This window comes from Aythya ferina (genome assembly GCF_964211825.1).
Source record: "Aythya ferina genome assembly, chromosome: 1".
NCBI lineage: Eukaryota > Metazoa > Chordata > Aves > Anseriformes > Anatidae > Aythya > Aythya ferina.
This window is the reverse complement of record NC_140296.1, coordinates 148,235,275-148,259,063: the sequence shown is the minus strand read 5'-3', so window position 1 is coordinate 148,259,063 and position 23,789 is coordinate 148,235,275. Positions and strand designations below refer to the sequence as shown.

Sequence of the window (23,789 nt, the reverse complement as noted above, 5' to 3'; positions counted from 1 at the left end):
TAACAACCCCAAAATAGCCCGCAGGACAAGCCCTGCACCCTATACCCGGTATTGCCACCACCGCCCGGGACCCACCCCAAACTCTGAGGGTCCCCCCCGCCCAGCTCCCCGGGCACAACACGAGGCCCCAGCGGGCTGAGGCTGCCCCCGCTCACCCACCTCCGGCCCTGGGGGGGGACCGGGGCTGCTGGCAGGGCTCCGGTGCGAGGCGGCTGCCGGCCCTTTCCGCCGATTTTAATTTAAATCCTCCGCTGCCGCCCAATTAGGGAGCGCAGGGCCGCTGCCCCGGAAGCATAGGAGGTGGCCCGGGGCTGGGAGGCGCTGCCGGGAGCCGCAGCCGTGCAGGGCCGGAGAGGTGCGTGGGGAGGGCTGGGGGGAGCCGCAGAGGGCTCAGGGCTTCCCCCCAGACCCGAGCAGGAGCGGGGGTTGGGTCCTTGCTCGTAGCGTTGTGGGGCCGCACGGTGTGGGGTGGGCTCCTTTGGGGCAGCCGCTGGGCCCCCAAGGGGAAGGGAGGGAGCGGGGAGGTGAAGGGTGTGGGGAGGGGCGCTGGGTTGTCCCCCTGGTGCTGCCCCAAGGCATGGGGTCTGCCCTGGTGGGGAGCCTTCGGGGTGGCTAGGAGTTGTGTTTGGCCTTAGGAGCGTGGCGATGCGAGTTATGTGGCTAAGATACTTCTGTCAACGTGGTGGTTTGTTGTGTTGGTTAATAAATACACGCTACAAACGTGGGGAGCCTCTTTGAGTCCCCGGTGCTATCCCCATCAAACTGTGGTGGCTCCCAGGCGTGATGTTCAGCCTCGGTGCTGAGCCCTTCAGGTCATTAACGCAACAAAATATGACGAGGGTCTGAAGTTTAACGCTGTCTTTCCATGCTGCACGTGGAGAAAATTGTCATTTCTCAAAAGGTGTGCACTGATGTCAAATCTGGGATGATCCCAAAATCAGTTGTGTATCTCAGCCTCCTATGTGCAAGCACAGGAGTCTGATTTTCTTGAAAAGTGCTTGAATAGAGTAAAGCATTGATGTTTAGGTATACTTTTGATCCAGTTGAAAATTAACTTTTTTCTGTGCAAGTTCAGAGGCATAAAGGCACTGTCTGCAGTTGGGTTGGCTTATGTCATGAAACAAATATTCTGCAAAATAGTGTTTGCATTTAGAGTTTGGTGGTTTTAATTCTGCTTTTAGTTAGATACCTATTGTCCTTTAAAGAGATACACCAGGGAAGAGAATTTGATAGTAATAATACATAATTTGTTGTCATTTGGTTGAAATTTTTAAAATTATGTATGTGACTTTTCTGTTATGTAGAGTTACTTAACCCCATGTCTTGATAGGTTGCCATCAGTAGCACAAAATCTGCAGTTGTTACTGATGTCTGTAGAAAAAGTTTTGAATGTCTGTTAGTGAATTAGGTCAGTTAGGTTAGTTAATCTCTTGATTGTTGGAATTACATGTTAAGTCTGTATATAATGAGCTTAAATTGACCTTTTGTGTCCAGAAATACATTGTTACAAGAAATCTTGATTCGTTGCACCACAAATACTTTTTTCTCTTTATGCAAATACATAATACATGCTTTGTAATACTTTCCATATAGGAACATTGACCTTCATCCTGAAGAAGACATCACTTCCACGATCCTTTGACATAGTCCCCTGAAAATGAAGCAAGATTCTACTAGAAATGCTGCTTACACTGTGGACTGTGAAGATTATGTGCATGTGATAAAATTCAATCCATTTGATAGTGGAGATGCATGTTCCCTCATTGCATATGGTGGCAATAACTATGTAGTTATAGGGACATGTAGATTTCAGGTTAGTTTGTGTTTATTGCTTTTATTAGTTGCTTCGTGAAACTGACAGCATGTCTTCTGACAAAGACTAAAGTCACTTTTCTGCTTCTTTCCTTCCCCATTTTGCCAAGAAGTGTTTTACTCCTTTATTACATTAATGACTTTGGGATATTTGGTCTTAAAGAGAAAAAATGTATATATAAATACATATTGGTATTAGCATCCTGCTGGTGTAAAGTTCTTTTTGAGTAGGCTGCAATGAAAACAGGAGTGCTCTACTGGAAGAGTAATCTCAGTTCAGTATTTCTTGCAAATGTTTGTGACTACTACCTGGGAACTTAAGCAGGTAGCTTTGGAAATATGTAACTTAACATTTGCTGTACGGTGTTTTATTTTTTTTAAGGCTTTCAGGTAGCTATCAAAGCAGCAAAGATTTCAAATACCTGGAATAGAAAGGAATAATTAAAATTTCCAAAGTAAGCTTAGAGACATTTCTTTCAGGGAAGGACAGTGGCAAATAATTAGTTAATATACATCTGCTTTCTAGGTTGTTTTTTTTTTTTACGTCTCTCTCACAGACTGTTAGAAACAGTAAAATATGTTTTTTCACCTTGACGTTATTTCCAGTCATCATATCATGAAAGTTTTTAAAAAGTAAAATAACATACTGTATATTTTTATATGTAATACTTTTTTTTTTTTTTTTTAAACTAGGCAGTTTTTTTTTTTTTCCCTGGATGCTTGAAAATCAATAGTAGAACACCTTTATCTTTGGAATCTGTTTTTACTTTTTTTTTCTTGAGCTCACTTTTCTGTTACATGGTACTATTTTTATACTTTACTATCTGATATAGAAAACAGTATAACTGGTCTTTATTATTCCCCAAAGTCTTACTGTTGGAAATTTTCTGAAAATCACCTAGGTCCTTCCTAGCTTCTACATTATGCAGAGTGTATACAGAGAGATTTTTTTCCTTAAAGCAGAATTGTGCCATAGAGAACATTTTGTCAAAATAGCCTTCAGTTATTTTGAGGTACTATGCTGGATCTTTTGAGAACTTTTTGGAGATCAGTTGATTCATTAAGTCCACAATCCCAGCAATTGTTTCATCTTTGCCACCATCCAGTTCCCTCACCATTGGGAAGAATAGCCAAGGTAGTAATTTTGGTCGTATTAAATGATGAAGGGTACGTTTCTACCTGCTGCTGTTCTTCCAGAACAACCAGGTTGTTCTAGCATTTTTCCATAAAATAAAAACAACTGGGAGAGAAGATAGCCTACATGGCCTCCTTGCTTTTGTTCCCATTATTTCGCATTTCAGTGTGTGCTTATCATGCTGTTGTCAGTGGTTCTGATTGTATCTATGCCGATATTGCTTGTGCAAAGAATGGGCTCAGCATGTTCGTCTTGCAAATCTTTTTGTGCAATGTAGTTTTGGTTTTGTGCTATGTTGACTTTGGTCTGAAACTGCAATCATTTCATGGATTTTTAATTACTTACATATTTCAAGTAAATACTTTCTTTATTGCAGCAGATACATCTAACTTTCAACTTCATATCAATCTGACTTGTTAGAAGTCATCAACCTGTTATTCTGAATTAGCTAACTACAGTATTTCTGTAGGAAGAGGATGCAGAAGTGGAAGGCATGCAATATAAGACACTACGAACATTTCATCATGGAATCAGAGTTGATGCCATAGCATGGAGTCCAGAAACTAGACTTGATGCTTTACCTCCCCAGATAAGGTATTTTGAATAAATTACTATAATCAATCCTTGTCTCATATCTGTTTTCTCTAAGTCCTTAATATTGAACTAACTTTAATGCTTACAGCTGAAATCTAACTCTGAAGAAATTGCTGTTGGAAGTCTATGAACACCATTGGAACAACAGTGTCATTCTTAGTCATCCTTATATATTTTTTTTCTGCTTCCTGAGCCCCTTACTCTTTCCTCACCACAGTGGATTCACAGTAGATACTAGATCTTTTAATTTTAATTGATCTGCAACCTAGTTAGTGTTTTTGTTGTATGTATCTGTATAATGTGTATGTATCTTTGTAAGAATGATACTAGTATCGTGGCCTGCTTTGTAAAATTACATATGATGTTCTTCATAGTATGGGCTATGATTAGGAGTAAGTCGGATGCTATTTGTGAGACCTGTCAAGCTGCAAGTCTAGAAAAATGGTCAATTATTAAATATACACATAACATGAATTCAGATGTTCTCAATTGCTTATAAGCCTCTTCAAAACTATACTGTTTGCTTACTGCTACATATTTTTAGTCTTTTGTTTAAAATAAGTTGGAGACTGGTTAATAAATTGATCCCTAGGTAATTTAAAACACTGATCATGAGGGTTCTGTTTTTTCTATCAGCCACTTCCTCCAAGGTAAATTCTGTGGCAGTTATGAGAGATTTCAGGTAATTCATAGTTGATTCAGATTTAGCTTTGTAAAATGTTTTGTATTACTTTCCATTAAAAAGTGTTCTTGGCACTTGATACACCATATTTTATAGGCAAGTTCCAATTATAGCTCTGAATGCTTGATGCTAAAGCAGAAAAATTAGAATATACGTTTGATTGAAAATCAAAATTTCCTTTTGCATGTCATTTTGCAGGTTTAAAATGGGGTGAAACTCTTGGTTGATCTGGTTTGGTTTGTTGTTTTATTTGTTTATTTAAATAAAATAAAATAAAAAAAAAAAAATCAGCCATTACAATGCTACCTGACAGAAGGGCTTTTCTTTTTCTGTTGAGTGTAGGTTTTGTACAGCAGCTCCTGATAGGAAGTTAAGGCTATTTACTTCAGACCTGCAGGACAAGAATGAATATAAGGTAAGGGTAACTGAGCTGATTTTGAATATTTCTTTAGTCTCTAGTGGAATCTAATCTTTCACTGACCTTGTGCTTCACTTTTCTTAATGTACAGTATGATGTAGAACACTAAACTCTGGCAGACCCATCATCTCTAGCAAAGATCAGTGTATTGAATATACCTTTATATCTTTAAAGTGGGCATAACTGATTATCAGCTATATTATATTTTGATTTTAAAGTATTTATGTAACAGACAAATTGACAAAAAGTAAGTAGAGGTTTATTTGTGGTCTAAAACATGGTCTAAAAATATTCTACAGGTGAATTTGAAGTACTGTGTTGGAAAAGGTTCCTTTACATAGAGACCTGTAAAATATTATGTGGTATTGTTTATTAGACTTGTCTATATGGAGAGCAAATTTAATGATCTGTCTCTTTCCTTGGGGAACAGGAAAGTTGCAATGAAACCATTTCATACAGTAGAAGATTTAAAGAAAGAATACTGAATTTTTTACATAACTGCAGACAGTTATATAAAACATGGCCATGGGCCAGCGCTTGTTTATGTCTAAAATAAAAAGAAAGGGAATGACTCCTTCAAATACATTTTCGCTTCCTGTTCTTTCAGTGTAGTGTTCTTTCACCAGTGATGTAAGAGGTGTCGGGTCTAAGAGATTTCTTTTGTTTGTAAGACATTCTTGTCTTTGTAACTCCTATGTCACTTGGGTATGTACATATTCTTCAAAATTTTGCCTTTGAAACAATACCCCAGTCCAAATATTAATATTAATTAGATGTTCGTTTGAATTTGTTTTGTTGAGGTTTCAGACAAGAACAAACAAAGCTAATCAGTGCTGAAAAATCAGGGGTGAGGGTTCCTTCTTCAGTGCTTTGGAATATGATAATGCCTCTGAGAGTTGTGTATTCAATATGAAGGGGAAAAGAACTGACTTTCCTTTGTGGTTTGGCAGTATGTATTAGTAAGACAATATTTGTCATACAGAAAGTAAATTAATTGCAGATGTCACTCTTGGTCAAATAATAATGGAGTAAAATAAAGCTATATATAAGTAAAAATGGACATTACTAAAAAATAAAAAGTATTTCAGTTTCAGAAAAGATGTTCTATGTTACTTCATGCATGCACCTTCCCATTTTTTCTTTCCTTCATGCTTGGTCCATCACCTTGTATGGCCTTGTCAGCCAGGAAGTAGGATAACTGACACAGTTGCAAACAGCTTGGCTGGCACTTCTAGCAAAATATTTCTAGAAATTGTTAATGTTGTTTGCTTGTAAGTTGATGTGTGTCACTCCTTACCGAAGTTACCATTTTATATAATATCTGCCAGTTTTGTGATATTGTAGACAAGCAGCTTTGATGGTGTGAGTTAATCTTTCAACTTGTTTAGCAGAGTATAAAGTTACTTTACTCATTACGTATGTCTGTTTTAATTTGAGAAATTTATAGAATTGTCTGTAAGCACGCGGAAGAAAGAGAATAGGTAGACTCATTAATAACAGTATAGACAATGGAATGGTTAATTAGTGGAAATAATCAAACACATAGAAGAACCTGGTACTACAGGCTCTAAATTCAGCTGTCTAGTCTCTCTCTCTTTTTTTTTTTTTTTTTTGGATTAACAATGGGCCTGGTGGACTGTCTGCTAAAATCAGTGACAAGTCTCTTAATTTCAGCATGGGTCAAGGCATGAATAAGTGTTTTTTTCCTTGTGCAATGAATATGAAATCTTTAATTACTGGGTGTTAACGACCAACAAATTTTTGTGTTTTTGCCAAAAATTGTGAAAAAGTGACAGCTGTGGTAGTTCATAGCCTTCATACCTCTTTTTGTCTCCTGTCTCTTATCATCTGGTCTTTACCAGAAGGTATTCTTTTATACATTCCAGAGCAGCCTTAATGTCTATACCAGCTTTCAGACTGTTGCACATTGATTGAGGGCTCCTTCTAGACTAATGCTAGGAATTCTCAATGGGATTTGTTGTTTTCCTCAATAGGAACCCATTGCTTCCAGTTAAATACATATGATAAATATTCAGCCTTACAACTTCACACAAACGCATTTTTGATAACTTATGAACTTAAACTTTTTTTTAAATAGAAGTATAAATAAGCAAGTTTATTCTAATGAAGAATTATATTAAGCTGTTTATTGCTGAATTATAATAAGATTACAAAAAAAACACACTTAAAATAATCATTTTGAATATACCTGATGAGACAGTTATTTTGTAGTTTACTGTCAATGCATGATCAATATTAAAACCAGAGAAGCAAAGGAGGCAATGCAGTAGCACAGTCTGTGCTACTATTCTATTCTATTCTGAAAAAATGCTGTTTTTTCAAAATAGAATTTCTGTGATGGGTTACTGTTTTTCCCAGGTCTAATAAGATTTTTTTTCTGGTATGTGACCAATACAAATGAAACTTTAAAACATGTATTTCTAATTTAGCAGAATATATTACACAGTAGCTTTGTCTGGGTGCCTACAAATAAATTTAAAATGCCACACTTATATTTCTATTAAGATAGCAATTATTTTTTGTACAAAAAGATTCTTTGAGGAACTGATTCTTCTACCCTTAGGACTTCTTTCTAACACAAACTGTGCTGACCTGCAGTTACAAGCTTCTACTGCAAAAGTATGTCAATTACGTAACACATCTGAAAAAAAAATTATGATAAGTCTTGACTGTAATGATCACAGAGGATGTATTAATACAAGAGGTGTTACGACTATGTGGCCAGATGAAGCTACAATAGATGGTTTATTTTTGACGCAACAGAATACTGAAGACCATTTGGGGCTTATGCTATGCAAATGAGAAGTTTGGGCCTCAGTTTAGCAATGAAGTTATTAGCTCTGTTTATGCCAATTTCACCACTGGAACTTAGTCTAAGAACTTCATCAAGGGTATACTGAGACTGAGGAAGAAGTAAAAATTCCTGTTTTTACTGGATCGGGCTTGGTCTAATGCTTAAAATGATCAGAAAACAGCTTAAAATGTGGATTATTTCCTAATAGTGAGAATCTCATTAGTGAAAAGGAATAGTGTGCTTATATTGGGGGATTGGACTAGATGATCTTCCAAGGTCCCTTCCAATCCCAAACATTATGTGATTCTTTGATTGGTAAAAATGTCTTTAAGAGCACGTTCCAGGCTCTTGTTTGTTTGTTTTGTTTTTGTTTGTTTGTTTTTTGCTTTTGTGTGTGTTTTTGTTGTTGCTTTGACAAAAAGTGGAGAAAATACTTTCTCCAAGTAGTCATCATAATTTCTTACACTTGGATGATCATTGAGCTATATACGTCTTGTGATTGGAAAAAAAAAACCACCTAACTCATCTAAAGTATTTGGAAATCTCAGAGGTTCACAAATATTCTATGAGCTATGCCAAGTTAATTGTAAACAGTTTGATAGAATGGTTTCTTAGTATTAGTCAATCAAAACCTCAGAAAAACTATTTCATGAACCTAAGGTTGAATACATAATGAACACATGGAAGACTTTGATCCATTGTACAGTGCACACTTTACACATGAGGTTTTCAAGGGAGGTACAAAATGTGCAAAAAAGCTGAGGGAAGTATGTCATTACAGTCAAAATGTAATCTCTGAACATTTTCTTTTATATTAAACAATTAGTATGTGTTGCTTCTGGAGGGATAGACAGAGTAATCTTACTCTGATTTCCCAGTGGAAAAACTGTCTTGATGTAATTATCAACAAGGAACTTCAAGCATACTGAGTTTTCCATTACTTTGTCAACACAACTAACCCAAAATTTATGGGCTGGATCAAGCCCAGAACAACAAACAAAAGGTAAAGTACGGTTGATGGATCTTCATGAAGTCTTTTCTTGTTCTGAGGTTTTCATTTGGAAATGAATTGTGGCTTTCTTCTCCTGCTTCAAATGTTGTTTAATAAAAAGCATATTTCATCAAAACTATGTATGTAAAATGAGGCAGGATATTTGAATTCTGAATGCTGAAAATTTTCAAAAGACTTGCATTTCTGTCTAAATAGTTTAGCATCATCTTAGGATGTATTAGTTCTAGTAAAATCCACAAGGTTTCATTGAAATTATGGGCTGTTGGGGGAAAAAAAATAAGTTGGCTGCTGAAAATGGTTCTGTATTGAACTGATGTATTGAACATTCATAACTTTTTAGAGGGGCAGCTTCATTATTGTGCATGGTTTACAGATTTATTTTTTTTCTTTTTGATCAGTTGCATAGCTCATTCTGAGGAACAAACACAGAGAACAGTATTTTGTTCTTTCAGAAAGCTGAGAAGTGATTGTTTTCATTCGACCTGGTTTTTCCTTGCCATCTCTTCATGTCATGCCATTATCCAGTGGATATTTCTGTGTCCTTTTTATGATACTTTGGGCAAAACAATAGCAGCTATGCCTAGTGACTTACTCAGTGAGAGTAAAGAGGATGAAACAGTAATAGATCCAACATCTGCATGTGGGCTTCAAATAATTGAGTTCAAATTTTAAGTGATTTAAGTAATTATAATTGATTTTTTTGGCATAAAGACCATAGGGAGAGAAAACACACACGAATCCTCAGATTGAACAAACTCTGATACTTACTAGCTGCAGATTTTCTAATGAGATCAGAGATGATGTACTCATACCTAACAACCATGTGAATGAATTTGAGTCATAGCATCATAGAATGGCCTGGATTGAAAAGGACCTTAAAGATCATCTAGTTTCAACCCCCCTGCCCTGGGCAGGGTTGAAAAAGTATTTCAGCAGGGTTGAAAGTACTTCAGACTCAGCCTAAATGAGATGAGTTTTGCCTGCTTGCTTAATGCTGAATCTGTATTTGATCTTTAATTTAGATGTTTGAAGATACTGTAAAGCTTAAAAGATTACTTATATCTGTAGATAAGTACAAAACACTTAACAGAATTGAGAAGAAAATGGTGTTGTGATTTTATGGCTAAGACAGTTGAAAAGCCTTCCGAATATGTAAAAAATATCCTTTTAACTTTTACTAAGAACTGTGATTCTGCTTCTCATTCAGAGAAGCTATGTTACTAAGTTGGATTTCATTATAGATAAATTATTCTCAGTACTTTGAAATAAAATGTCATGATTAATAAATTTCAGCTGAGGACAATTACATAGTAATAGTTTCCTTTGAAATGACTTCATGCTTTCTGATACAACTGTGAATGTTTGCTTTTGACTGCTAGTTCATATGTACATTCACACCATAGGTAATTATGTCCTATTATTTGAAAATGGATGATCTATTACTTTCACAGTAACAGTGTGCACTATACCCAATTTTCCTTACTCTTCAGTACAAGAAAGCAAAGAGCATAAAGTACTGTGTCAGTTTCTCTCAAATGTTTAACAGAAACTGTGATTAATGGCTGCGATATTGTGTGGCCTGCTTGTTTTTCATGTGCTGTTGTTCCCCACTTTTAGTTTTCATGAAGACTTCAGCATGCATTGTTACTTGTTTCATTGAGACTTTTTTCACTTTTTATTCTAAAGGTAGCCTTTTGGTCCTTTGCCATCTCTGGTGGATATCTGCTCTTGACGAATTTATGTATTGACTGCTTGGGAAAGGGAATATACTGGACAAGTGATTGGCTTATTGCTCCTTCAGGAAAAAACCCTCCTGCTGCTTGCAGGAGTTCCAATTAAAAACTCTTGTTTAGAGATAAGAGTTACTTATGAATAATTGGAGTTCTTTAAAATATATAAATTATGTGTACATTCACTTCCTGCTGATTTTCCTCTTTCTTTCTGAGACTTATTATCTTCTACCTCCAAAATTCAGTGGTTGAAAAAGAATAAGAAGTTCTGGTCTGATCCACTTACCAGAGCATCAAGCTGACCTCTGTGGTAACGACAAGGAGCAGTGGGGTTCTGTTCTCCTACAGTGTAAATATACACAAGCATTAGAGGTTTTAAATATCTCCAGTTTTACTAATGAATATTTTTCCCTTCCATGTAGAAATTATAACTTTATTTTACACTCAAATCTTTCATTGTCTGGATCTGTTGAATATATTGTTGACTAATGGTGGAACAGTCTGCTCAAAGTTAAAAATATTTCTTTTTTTCTGGTTGACAGATGTTTCATGGCCACTCAGATTACATTAATGATCTGGTGTTTTCTCCCAAAGAAGGTCAAGAATTTGCAAGTGTAAGTGATGATCACACTTGCAGGTATGCATTTTGCTCAAAATATCATTGAAATAATAGTTTGGCTTTTTCTGTGTGTGTATATGCTTCCTTACTTATTTTTAGTAGGTCTTCATTTTGAAAGGGAAGATTAGTCATGTGAACTGGGTTGTGGGGGGTTGTGTTTTGCTTTTTTGTGTGTGTGTGTGTATTTTTCTTGTTGTTTGTGTGTTTGTGGGGTTGTTTTTTTTTTCTTTGTTTTTCAAAGCTATCTGGTTTTGAACTTCCTAGATGAATGAGAAGAAAAATGTTCTGCCTTGGTATTATGGAGAAGATTATTCTGGGAGTTATTGAAAAACACATGAAACATGGTGCGGTTATTGGTGATGGCCAGCACAAGTTGATGAGGGAGAATGTTCTGTTCAGTGAACTGAATTTCCTATTGTGACAAGGTCACTCATCTAGCTGACCAAGGAAAACCAGTAGATGTGATGTTTTCGTATTTCAGCAAAGTTTTCACTACTGTTTCTTTCAGTATCCTTCTGAACAAAATGCCCAGCATACAGCTAGACAAAACCATAATGCGATGGGTGAACAGCTGGCTGAGTGTCCTGCTAAAAGGGTTAAAGTAAGTGGGGTTACATCAGGCTGGCTGGAGGCCAGTCACTAGTGGGGTTCCACAAAGCTTCAGTCAAGGGCCAGTTCTCTTCAATGTTTTCATAAATGATCTGGATGCAAGACTCAAATGTGCACTAAGTTTGCAGGTGATACTAAATAAGGAGAAGCTCTTGACTCTGTCGAGGGTAAAGAGGCCTTGCAAAGAGATCTTGTCAAACGAGAGGGCTGAGCAATCACCAACAATATGAAGTTTACAAGAGCAAGTGCCAGATTCTGCACCTGGGAAGGGACAACCTTGGATGTATGTACAGACTGGGGGACAAAAGGCTGAAGGGCAGCTCTGCAGAAAGGAATTTGGTAAATGGCAGGGAGGGCCAAGCACATCCTGAGGTGCATCAGGCACAGCACTGCTAGCTAGTCAAGGGAAGTGATTGTGCTGCTCTACTCTGCACTGATGCAGCATCACGTTCAGTATACTGTGTGCAATTTTGGACACCATAGTATAAGAGTCATACAACTGTTACAGAGTATCCAAAGGAAGGCTACAAAGATGGTGAAGCGTCCAGAGGGCAAGACAGGAGGAACGGCTGAGGTCCCGTGGTTTGTTCAGCCCCGGGCAGAGCAGGCTGAGGGGAGGCCTCATGGCGGCCTGCAGCTCCCTCACGAGGGGAGCGGAGGGGCAGGCGCTGAGCTCTGCTCTCTGGGGACAGCGACAGGACCCGAGGGAACGGCATGGAGCTGAGACAGGGGAGGGTCAGGCTGGGGGTTAGGGAAAGGTTCTGCACCCAGAGGGTGGTCGGGCACTCGGACAGGCTCCTCAAGGCAGTGGTCATGGCACCAAGCTTGCTGGAGATCAAATGTTTGGATAATGCTCTCAGACACATGGTCTGATTTTTACATAGTTCTTTGTGGAGCCAGGAATTAGTTTCGATGATCCTTGTGGGTGTCTTCCAACTCAAGATATTCTATGATTATGTACACTGTCAATTTCCCCAGGTGGGACAGAAATAAAAAAAAAAAAAAAGATCTCCAAGAATAGGAGACATAAGACATGATGTACAGCTCTGAGCTGTACAGACTCTGTCCATCCATTCTATCTTCAGATGAGTCAAATTTAAAACCAGTATACTCATGTGAAATTGTTTGCTTACCTGAACTTATTAGCCTTACTGGGAGATGCAATTATATAGCCTAAGGACAGTATCATACTGACACAGTGATACTGGCAGCTCATAATACCATGATCATAGCCATTCCAAAATGATATATTTAATTGTTTGCAGTGGGAAATAAAAGGCAAACACAAATCACAATCATTAAGGTTGAAAAAGACCTCCAAGATCATCTGGTCCGACCATCCCCCTACCACCAATGTCACCCACTAAACCATGTCCCTAACCACCACGTCCAACAGGTCCTTGAACACCCCCAGGGACGATGACACCACCACCTCCCTAGGAAACCCATTCCAATGCCTGACTGCTCTTTCTGAGAAGAAATGTTTCCTAATTTCCAACCTGAACCTCCATGGCACAATTTGAAGCCATTCTCTCTGATCCTATCACTACTAATCTGAGAGAAGAGGCCAATCCCCAGCTCCCCACACCTTCCTTTCAGGTAGTTGCAGAGAGCAATATGGTCTGCCCTTAGCCTCCTCTTTTCCAGACTAAACAACCCCAGTTACCTCAGCTGCTGCTCGTAGGACTTGTATTCCAGGCCCTTCACCAGCTTAGTATGCTAAAAAGCACTGTTTTGTAGTGCACAAGTTTGTTTTTCCTTGGCAAAATGTCCCCCATCTTACACTCCTAATAGTGCTTGTGAATCTATAAAGCTGTTGGTCTTCATCCTTACAGTGCAGCTCACAGCTGGAGAAGGCAGCACGGCAGCTGTGCAGGCTTAGCAAGCCATTGCAATAGGGGAAGAGGCTTATGAGAAAGCATCATCATTGACTTTTCTTGGTATAATTGTGATAGCCTAAAATTTGTCTCAGTTAAGGAACTGTTTTAGTTTTTCTCTGATTATATGAATTATATATTTGCTCTTTGAAGTTATGACCATATTGATTGCTATATACATGACCATTTAATGTTCAGGGGAAGAAAAAAAGTGCTATAAAAACAAAGGAAATGATCTTGTGTTTGAAGCAATCTGCTACCTGGTAAGAGAGAAAGAAATAGCTGTTAGGATGATTATTCTGTGTATGAGATTTTGTAAAGGGCAGAACATCAACTGGTGTAAATCAGTCTAGTAGCATTAATAGAGCTACTCTGTCTTACGTGAATTGAAAATCTAAAACGCCTGTGATTTTTCAAAACCCCTAGGGAACTCAAAAATAGTACTTTAACCAGCAGGCAGATTTTCCACAGCTGCCCTGTCTCTATTTCCAACAAAATCATTAGGAATAAGTAGTAAAAATGTGTATGACTTATTCCTAGCTTGTTCCAATTTATTCTCTATTCTTGATTTTTTTTTTTATTAGATCTAAACTAATGTTGGGTTTATTCAGCAAAGAGGTATTTGAATATGTGGCATGTTTTGTTTATTTTCTGAAATGCTCAGTGTTTCTGAGATAAGAGGACTGTTTTAAAACCAATAGTCTGATACTAAAGGAGAAGGAAATACAAATGATTTAATTAGTGTATGCTATCAGGAGTTAATAACGGAAGGACAGTTATGCAGTAAACCATAAAATCTATGGTTCAAAGCCACGTGAAGTAAGCAGGATTTGTTTTGGCTGAGTTCTTATTTTTTCCATTTATGCATGTGGAGCATGAAGATTTTTTTTTACTGAACTTAAAGGTTAAACTTTCAAAAGTAATGGAAAATGCATTCCCTCAGACTTACCAAAATCATTCCTTACTTACTGTGTAATTTGCTTCAGCAGTAATGTAAGAAGAGGAATAATTTTTCTGTCTGTACTCAGTTTCTACTCAGAAATTTTTCTCAGGATACATCATCTGTTAATACCTTTGGAATGAAGTAGTAGAACAATTAGCACAAGAACAAGGAGTTTCAAGTGTGTCAGAGTTGTTCTGTTAGAGTTCCACCTCTGTGTCTTGATATAATTAACACTGTGCCTCAGTATGTATATCATACAGAGCGACAAACAAGTTCTTCCCTCCTCTTCACTCCGGTAAGTTTAGCAGAGATTCATAAGGAGCACAAGTTTTCAATTTTCATGCATTAAACAATCTTGCCACAAGCTGCTGCAACAGTTACATCTCATGGATGGCTTTGGTCTTTTGTTGTTGTTGTTGGAAGACAATGTTAAGTCAGATACCAGTTGAGAAGAGGCTGTGGTGATGCCTTCAGCGTTCTTACCTCTAAATAGTTAGTTCAGGAGTTCTTGTTGCTTTTACATGTAGATTTCTTGGTCTTGTTGGTCTCACAAGACCAGCTGCAAAGTAGAACTGATTATTTGAGACTGTTTAAAAATACTCGAGCATCAAAATAATTGCAGTTGTCTTCTGTGCCATGTAGTCGTAAATTGAAGGGCATTCATTGACAAGAGGTGTTGGTTTATAAATCTGATGTACACTTGAAAATTATCATGATTCTCTGCACTGACAATCTCAAAACTAATATAACCTTAGAAAGTATCTTTTTTTTTTTTTGAAAGAATACACCTTTGCAATATTCATAAACCCCACCATGTTACAGTTATTCACAACTGTATGTATATACAAGATCAAAATTCCCACAGCTGTAAAAATTACAAAATAAATAAATAAATAAAAGATTAGAACTTGCAAAAAAGTTGATTGAAAAATTCAAACCCTGTGTTCTGTGTATTGTGCATTACCTTCCCAAGGATGGCTAGATTCCAAGATGGATGAAGCAGTTCACAAACCTATGGTTTACTTATGTCTTTGGCAGGCTATTGCAAATTTCAAATTTTGCTTATTCTATATTTTAAAGTATAATATAGAGTAAACTAATGAAGAACTTGCGGGATATTTTCCTGTATTTCACTTTTTTAAGCATTTCATAATTGTTTTACTCTTTCATTAAGAACAGAAAAAATAAATTTTTAAAATTTGATCGCAAAATTGTAAAGAAAATAGTTACAAATGCTGGTAGAGGAAATAGCTAAAATAACTACTGTTAAATTATTAATTGCAGTAAAGAAAAATGTGAATCAGTTTTATCAATGAGTCATATGTGTTAATGTGGAGCACAGTTAAAGTAAAATATAAATAAAGAATCATAGAATAGCTCGGATTGGAAGGGAACACCAGCTAACTCCAACATTTCTTCCATGGGCAAGGAAGCCACCCCACCATATCAGGTTGCCAAGGGCCTCATTCAACCTGGCCTTGAACAGCTGCAGGGATGGGGCATCCACAGCTTCTCTGGACAGCCTTTTCCAGTGCCTCACCACCCCGAGTGAAAAATTGTCTGACTGAGCAAAAAATTGCTCTCCATCTTTTTTATGCGCCCCCTTTAAGTATTGAAAAATTGCAGTGAGGTCACCCCAGAGCTCTTTCAGCCTGTCTTCGTAGGAGAGGCGCTCCAGCCCTCTGATCAACTTCATGGCCCTCCTATGGACCCATTCACACAGACCCACATCCTTCTTGTGCTGGGGGCTCCAAACTTGGACACAGTGCTCCAGGTAGCATCTCTCAAGGGCAGAGTAGAGGGGGACAATCACCTCCCTTGGCCTGCTTTGATACAGCCCAGGATACGGTTGGCCTTCTGGGCTGCAAGCACGTGCTGCTGGCTCATGTTGAGCTTTTCATCCACCCCCATGTCCTTCTCTGCAGGGCTGCTCTCACTGAGTTCTTCTCCCAGTCTGTACTTATGTCTGGGATTACCCTGACCCAGGTGCAGCACCTTGCATTTGGACTTAGGTTCACATGGGCCCACTTTGCAAGCTTGTTCAGGTATCCAGGCTTGTCAGTCACTGTCAATTCCAGTTTTTGTTGCACATACCACAAATATCAGTCCATCAGGAGGTTAGTTTTAGTCTCTATACAGAGATTCCTGGGGAAAGGTTTGATATCACTGGAAAATAAATATAACTAAAGTCACAAAGTTTATTATATTGCTTGTAGTTTAGTTGTTTAGTTTTGTTTCATTTTTCTACCTACAGCGTGTTTGTTTACATGGTACTCTTATGTCTTAGTTATTTTGCATGGGTATTTCACTAGACAGTAGACAAGAAAAGTCAGTGATAAATTATTTTTTGTTGGTTTTATTGGTTGATTGGTGTTTTTTCTTTATTTTTTATTTTTTTTTAATGTTTTCAGTGCTTGTTGCATTTGTGTCTTACTTTGTTAGACCAATTCAGTCTCTGGCCATATTGTGAAATTGCCTTTCTCACCTATTCCTGCCTTAAATTTATATTTCATTTGTATGTTCCCATTTTGTGCTGTCAACTATAGATTTTTTTAATAAAGTATTTTATTCCATGTTGTTCTATGTTCATCAGTTTGTTGTGATAGAATTCCACAGTATTTCTTCATACAAGAAATATGATAGTAAAATAGTTATCCTTTTTGAGCTATGCTGATAGCGTTTATCAAACTAGCTGTGCATTATAATTGATGAAAATAATTGGGAGTCTTGAATTATTTTTAGGAGTCTAGCTTGTGGCTTTGCATGTTTTTTGTATGCATCCCTGTGTGTCCCCCCAGAGTCTTACATGATACTTCTTATACCTCGCAGTCAAAACCGAAATATTAACCATCAATTTTTCATTATACTTTTGGTTATACAATTGCAATGCAAATATGTCTGCTGGAGATACAAAGAAACTTTAAGGATATTTAAGTCAAATTTTAAAAAGAAAAGGAAAAAAAACAAACAAACAAACAAAACAAAAAACACACACAAAAAAATTGTTGGTCATTTATAAGAGTAGGTCAGACAGTTCAAGGATAGCCAATCCTGCTTTGTGGTGAGGTATTAGATGGTATTAGATGTCACAGAAAGATACTAGATGTTCTGTGCCCCAGCCCCACTCACAAAGACTGCTCGAAACCTTATGTTAAAATATTTTTTTTTTTTTTTTTTACTTCCATTGTCTGAAGATTTTAGAAATGCCTTAAAGTTACAATATGGTTTTGTTCTTATACTATTCTTTTTGATGACTTTTATTCATTTATAATTTGGTTTTGCTCTCTAGCTAGAATTATTCATTATTCAGAAAGTTAGAATGTACAATAAGGGTAATCTCTATTGCCACAAAACAGGTTTTCAGATGTTCCAATGAATACTTTGGCAATTTTAATAAAAGTCCATTTTGTGGTAAAATTGCTGCACATACGCCGCATGTCATCATCCACATTCATGTATACTACATAAAATATAGTTGTTCCAACATAGTTTGAATAGCTCCATGCTTTGAGATAACTGCAGTTATCATTTGTTCGTTTAATCACAGAATGTGAGTGATAAGAGGAATATACTAATATTTCAAGAGTTCTCTTGAATGACATTTGTAGCTATCTCTAACTTTGTATTAGTTTAAATAGTGTGATCATTGCAGTATATGATTTCTCAATTCTTAGTTATGTAAAAATGAATTAATTTACTGAGCAGATTATGTGTAATTTTGAGGCTTTCCATTATTCCAACTTTGGCCTTCATTTCAACTGGGGTTATTCAAACTTATATCCTTTAAATTTATTTTGGAATCTTTTTATAACTATTGGAAAAAAAAATTAATAATACCACATGCTCAGTAAGTCTGTTCAACAATAGTTGATGGAGGGAGGAGGGTTGATAGAGGGTGATGCAATGCAGAGTTACAAAAAAATAAGAATGTTTGGATAAAAGTAGACACTAGTTTGAGTATAAAAACATGGTAATATTAGTGAAGTTTCATGGGGTTTGAATGGGAACCAAGATGCTAGGTCTTTATAGATTGATTTATGTGATAGGAATGTGGAGAAAACAGGAGGCTTTTTTAGCATCTGTAGCTGATTTGGTTATGATTACTGAGTAACTGAAACTCAGTTTGGCTAAAACTTGTGTCGGCACATTTGTAACTTGTGCTAGTCAAAAAGAAATATTACAAAGAGTTAATTTCCATAATCACAAATACATTTCCATAACAACATGTTCTTGATGCATTCAGTCAAGGATCTATTTTGATATGTATTGTCAGTTTCTTTCCAAAACTAAATGATACCATGTTTGTTATCAATAGAGAAAGAAGGAAATACATGAGGGGCATTTATCCTTTTTTTTTTTTTTTTTTTTTCTTTCTTTCTTTCTATAGTGTTTGTTACTAGCAATCCCAACATCCTGACAATATAAGAGATACTAGTTTTGGCATTTTATAAATAACATAGTTAGGGAGGTAGAAAGCATAAATTTCTGTCTCAACACCTAATAATCTCACTCAGTTCAGGGAAGGAAACATGATGGCATGCTTCTTTGGCCAAAATGATTCACCGTCTTCTGTTATATCATAATTTTCTCCCTGCACAGTAAATACAAATGGAAAGTGTTGATTTGACTTGGACAAATCTACAAGGCAAAATTTCTGGCAATAGAAGAAAGTATTGTATGTTTCTAAATTACCTAATCAAGTAGATATTTCATTTTTTAAACAGTTGTCAGGTTTTTGTTTTGACTTTATTTTAATAAGGACACTGATCCTTCAAGATTGGAGACTGTGTTTTCTGCAGGGAAAACAAATATTTGATCTGTTGTGGTTTGGCATAAGAAAATAACATTGTTCATTAAATATATTTACTTTGTTCCCATATATTTTGTCTAGACTTATGATGTATTATTTAAGAATTTTTTGAAATCTCTTAAATATAAAGTTCTCAGCACCCTGGTGAGATACAAACTAAAAAAGTCTGGAGGAAGTCAGCAAAAATCCCCTAGAAAAAAAAAAAAACAAAAAAAAAACAAAAAAAAAAAAAAAAAACAAAAAAAAAACAATAATAGTATATAGCCACTCATCTAAAGACTGAGCAGAACACTACACTTGAAAATTTGGCTGATTCTAAGGTTTCGTATGTCAGTAAGGAAGGATGTATGTATATATATTTGTGTATTAAAATGCATATAAATAGCACTCTAACTTGTGGTTAAAATTTATGTTCACAACTGTGATGTCCTTGTCCTACAACTGAGCTCCTGATTTTGTAGGAAACAAGGCAACTGAGCAGTGGCTATGAGGTAAAATAGTGTCTGTATTGTTTTTGCTGCATTTTATAAGCTGTGTAGCTTCATGGCTCAGTAATGCTCACATGGAGTGCATCCAGAGAAAACTCACTCATCATATAACCTAGTTTTGGTGTTTCAGCATACACTTCCCTGTCAATCTATGTTGACCCAATACTGCAGTGTTGACTTATGAATAAAGAGAGAAGGTATCATCTAGATTTCACGTCTAGACAACTAAGCTTGTCAAATTGTTTGGATGTTGCCCTTTCAAATCAAGGGTGTACCTAGTTCATTTTTTAATTACTCTCTTCAGAACTGGCTTGCTTTTACTGACTCCCATGCACAAATATTAAGCATCTGCAAATTTAATTCTAGGTGTTCCATTAGTCTGTTTTCTTCTTGAAGTGATAAAGCATGAACAGTGTTTCATTTGATCTCTTCCTTTGTTGGATGTATTGAGGCACCAAATCTTAACTTATTTCAGTCAAATGGCAATACACGGCTAATTACTTGACCTTTTTTTCTTTTTTTTTCTTTTTCCTATTCTAGAGTCTGGGATTTGGAAGGAAATGAGAAGGCCCATTTTGTTTTACGTTCTCCTGGAATGAGTGTGTGCTGGCATCCTGATGAGGCTTTTAAGGTTGTGCTTTACAGCTCTTCATCACTACCACCCTTAAAATAACAGGAGGATATACTTCTCTAATTATGTATCTTTGATGCTATAGTAAGATTTAAGTTTGGAGAGCCTGTGGATATTGAAACTAGATATTGGAAGGATCTGCTAATGTGAAATCACTGTAAATTAATTCTCAATCAGATTCTTCTATTTTTACTGTCAATCCCTTGCTCTTCCCATGAGAAATACTCCTTAGTGATTACATACATCAGTCACTGTTGATTGCATAATAACTTACAGTTACCAGAGGACAATTTGTATCAGTCATGATAGCAAGATTCACTGATAACACAGACTCCTGTAAAGCAAGCCAAGTATCTGTTTGAAGTTACCAAGAGAAAAATATTCAGCTTCATTAGCTGAATTACTCTAGTCTTTGCAATCTTGGATTTATTATTCCTGTTGTGTGAATCAATAACTGCCTTAAGTAGCTGCAAATAGCTGTTCAGGTTACCACAAAAACTCACTGAACAACAGAAAAAAAGCAGTCAAATCAGGTATCAAAATATTTAGCTATAGAGAGGAAGGCTTGGTGTTCTTCCTGTGGTTTCCACCAGTATCTTAGGCCTTACTAAGAAGACTGTTGACTCCAGTGTCATCAAACTCGAATGTTTGCCACTATATTTGATACGGGGCAGTTTAGTTCACACAACAAATTTACTAGATTAGCCATAAGCTAATTAGGGCCCTGATAAGCCCTAATTAGCCCTATTTTTTCTGTGCAAAAATATTGAAATATTACACCAATCTTACATATTAGCTTGTTTTTAGTCTGACCCTTATCAAAGAGCACGCAAAGGAATTTATTTTTTTTTTAGTAAATAAAATCCCCTTCAAAAAAAAACTAATAAAACCTTACAGACTGGTGGTTACTGAAAAGTTTATTGAAGTTCAAAATCCTTGGTGCACCATGTCTTCTAGTTTGCAGCAGAGTGTGTTTCTGTGACAGCCATGTTTTCCCAAGCAGCTTTGGATGTTGGGGGATGGGAGTAGGTGGAGATGGGAGAGGAGGGGACAGAGTATTTTTAATGCTGCTTTGCCTTCCTTAACTGTTGTTCATGACTGTCTGAAAGGCATCCTCCTCATTCAGAATGCATTTTTTAATCATTTAATAAGGAAACTCTTTCTACATTGCTTAACAAAAAACAAATATAGTCTATTTTAACAGCAAAAGCTTAGATAAAATCTGATTCATTACAGTCTAAGTTCTATTAATTTCTCTTACAGCTGATGGTAGCAGAGAAAAATGGGACAATACGATTCTATGATCTAATTACACAGCAGGCCATCCTCTCCCTAGAATGTGAACAAACGCCACTGATGTCAGCAGACTGGTGTTTAAAGAATACTCTTAAAGTTGGAGCAGTTGCAGGAAATGATTGGCTCATATGGGATATCACTTGCTCCAGGTATTTTTATGCAGAGGACATGTATTTCTTCAGAATCTCCTTAAGCAGCCCATGAAGTAATGGGGCTACTTTGGTAAAATAGCAGTTAAATGCTCAGTGTATTACACCTCCTTTTCAGTAAATAAATGAACATTCTTCAGCAGCTATGGAATCAGTACAGATCATTCTTTTTCATGCTTATTTATCTGTGAAATAAGTATTTATCTGTGAAAAATACTATGCTGTTTCTTTTGGTCCACTTCAGACAGCATCTCTACTGTTTACCTCTCATTGTAAGGTTTATGCATTTATTACAATCATAAATACCTCAGTAGAGTCACTACCTACTTCAGTTTTCTTCTTCCAAATTGAAATGTAAGCTGCAGGAAAGCTGTTTTTCCCTCAGCTTCTTCACAAAGAGTAGACAATGTTTCCCCTTCATTGCTTAAAAGTATGGTTTGGATACTTAATGCATAGTTGTTTTCAGAACAGTTTTTTAAATGGAATGTCTGTTTTAGTTATCCGCAGGATAAGAGACCTGTCCATGTTGATCGAGCCAGATTATTCAGGTATAAGTGCTATCTATATTTTGTTATCCAAGTTTTGTTTTTGATATAGTCTGTGTATATGCAAGCACTTACTTGGGAGTTTAGGGACAACTGTGTCTCTTCACTCACTATTAGTGGGACCTGCTCCGTAATCTTAGTGAAATTTATGAATGACCATTAACTTTTTCTGTAACACAACATGCATACAGGGCTGTGGGCGATGTATTTATTTCTTTGGTATCAGTGGACTATCTGATAGCTTCACACAGTTACTCACAAGGGAAAGAACTCCAGCATGTGTGCACTTTTGTTAGGAATATTGTAAAGGTATGTCCCTTTAATTCATAGGTGGTCCCGAGTGAATGAAAACCTGTTTGCAACCACTGGCTATCCAGGAAAGACAACTACTCAACTGCTTGTTCATCATTTAGGACATCCCCAGGTAAATTTTGAATTCAGCTTTCAGGTGGAATTGCATCTGTCCTTTTCAAATCAAACTCATAAATAGTTAAAAGCTGTAGCTAAAAAGTAGCCCAAGCCATCCAGAAATGCTGCTTTGTCATTTTTTTTTATTATTTTTTTTTTCTCATCCATTCTAAAAAAAAAAAAACTCCCACACACTATTCAACTTGTTATTTAAAATGCAGTTTGATCTATATGTTTTATTTTACTTTGTCTCATTCATACAAAGAGAAAAAAAAATAGCTATTTATTTAATAAGTTCTTTTTTATTTGTAATTCTAAGGATGCAAAAATCATCTGGTTGTGTATTTTTGAGGTTTGAATTAGTAATGATCATATGTTCAGAGACATTGCAAGTAAAGCACAGGAAGTATTTTGGTTTTGCTGATGTTAGTGTACATTTGCAAAGTTTACAATAAAAATATTATTTGCAAACATAGTAGTTGTGAGTACACATAATGACAGGAAGTCATTACAACAATTTCTAGGTTTGAAAGCATGCATTAAAAATAATAATGTTAATAAAAATAATGAAAATAGGTAAATAGTTTGTTATCACGGAAGTTTTTGATTCATCTTCCTTAAGTGTAGTAAGTAGCTACTGGAACTGGGTAGCAGATAATCAGATTTTTCAGTGTGATTTCTGTTGTATTTTCACTGTGTTTATTAAGGAGTATTAGATATGTGGGGTTTGCTCGTGTAACTTGGTCTATGTGGTATAATAATCACTCATGGTAAGTTGTATTGATATCAGTCTTGTTCTTTTTTTAAGCCCATTCTTACTGGTACTGCAGCTGTAGGATCTGGACTGACCTGGCACAGAACTCTTCCCTTATGTGCAGTTGGAGGAGATCATAAAATTTTCTTTTGGGTAACTGAAATGTAAAATAAGCATTTACTTCCAATATTTGTACATTTGACACTTTGTTACTTACCTTAAAACATACACTTTTTAAATGTTGTATTTGGTGTGAATTTATTTTTTTAAAGTTTTTTAAAGAGATTTTGTATCTGACAGTCTCAGTTGTTTTCAGAGAGTACCTACAGCAAGAACAGCTGTCTTTGCCTTAACTTTCTGTACCATCACTGTTCTATAAGAAAGAGATACAATATGTAATATCTTAAAATGTTGTCTGTGCATGTGTTTGTTGAATAAAGTATTTCCACAAACTGGGAAGAA

At 36.5% G+C, this 23,789-nt stretch overlaps 2 protein-coding genes across 4 annotated transcripts in view; one reads left to right on the top strand and one right to left on the bottom strand.

Moving 5' to 3' along the window:
* PARPBP (PARP1 binding protein) overlaps window positions 1-286 on the bottom strand; it is a 52,670-nt gene extending 52,384 nt beyond the window's left edge. Inside the window, exon 1 of one of the 2 annotated variants that reach the window (XM_084531241.1) lies at window positions 160-286. The gene's annotated coding sequence lies outside the window, so the exon portion shown is untranslated. The remainder of the gene's footprint in view (window positions 1-159) is intronic. The other variant, XM_084531242.1, reaches the window with a different exon arrangement.
* NUP37 (nucleoporin 37) lies at window positions 239-23,789 on the top strand. Of its 2 annotated transcripts, none has more exons than XM_084531252.1 (10): window positions 239-355; window positions 1,594-1,813; window positions 3,417-3,541; window positions 4,566-4,638; window positions 10,741-10,835; window positions 20,085-20,175; window positions 21,439-21,620; window positions 22,118-22,168; window positions 22,496-22,589; window positions 23,382-23,789. In XM_084531252.1, exons 2-10 carry the CDS (start codon window positions 1,658-1,660, stop codon window positions 23,493-23,495), a joined length of 981 nt encoding a protein of 326 aa, XP_084387378.1. In that variant the 5' UTR covers window positions 239-355; window positions 1,594-1,657; the 3' UTR covers window positions 23,496-23,789. The 2 variants fall into 2 exon arrangements, with proteins under 2 accessions (XP_084387378.1, XP_084387379.1); XM_084531253.1 differs by lacking the exon at window positions 239-355 and adding an exon at window positions 681-901.

Coding starts and splice junctions, on each gene's coding strand:
- NUP37 (XM_084531252.1), top strand. CDS start 1,658: ATGAAGCAAGATTCTACTAGAAATGCTGCTTACACTGTGGACTGTGAA. Junction 4,639..10,740: donor AGGACAAGAATGAATATAAG/GTAAGGGTAACT, acceptor TCTGGTTGACAG/ATGTTTCATGGCCACTCAGA. Junction 21,621..22,117: donor TGGGATATCACTTGCTCCAG/GTATTTTTATGC, acceptor TGTCTGTTTTAG/TTATCCGCAGGATAAGAGAC.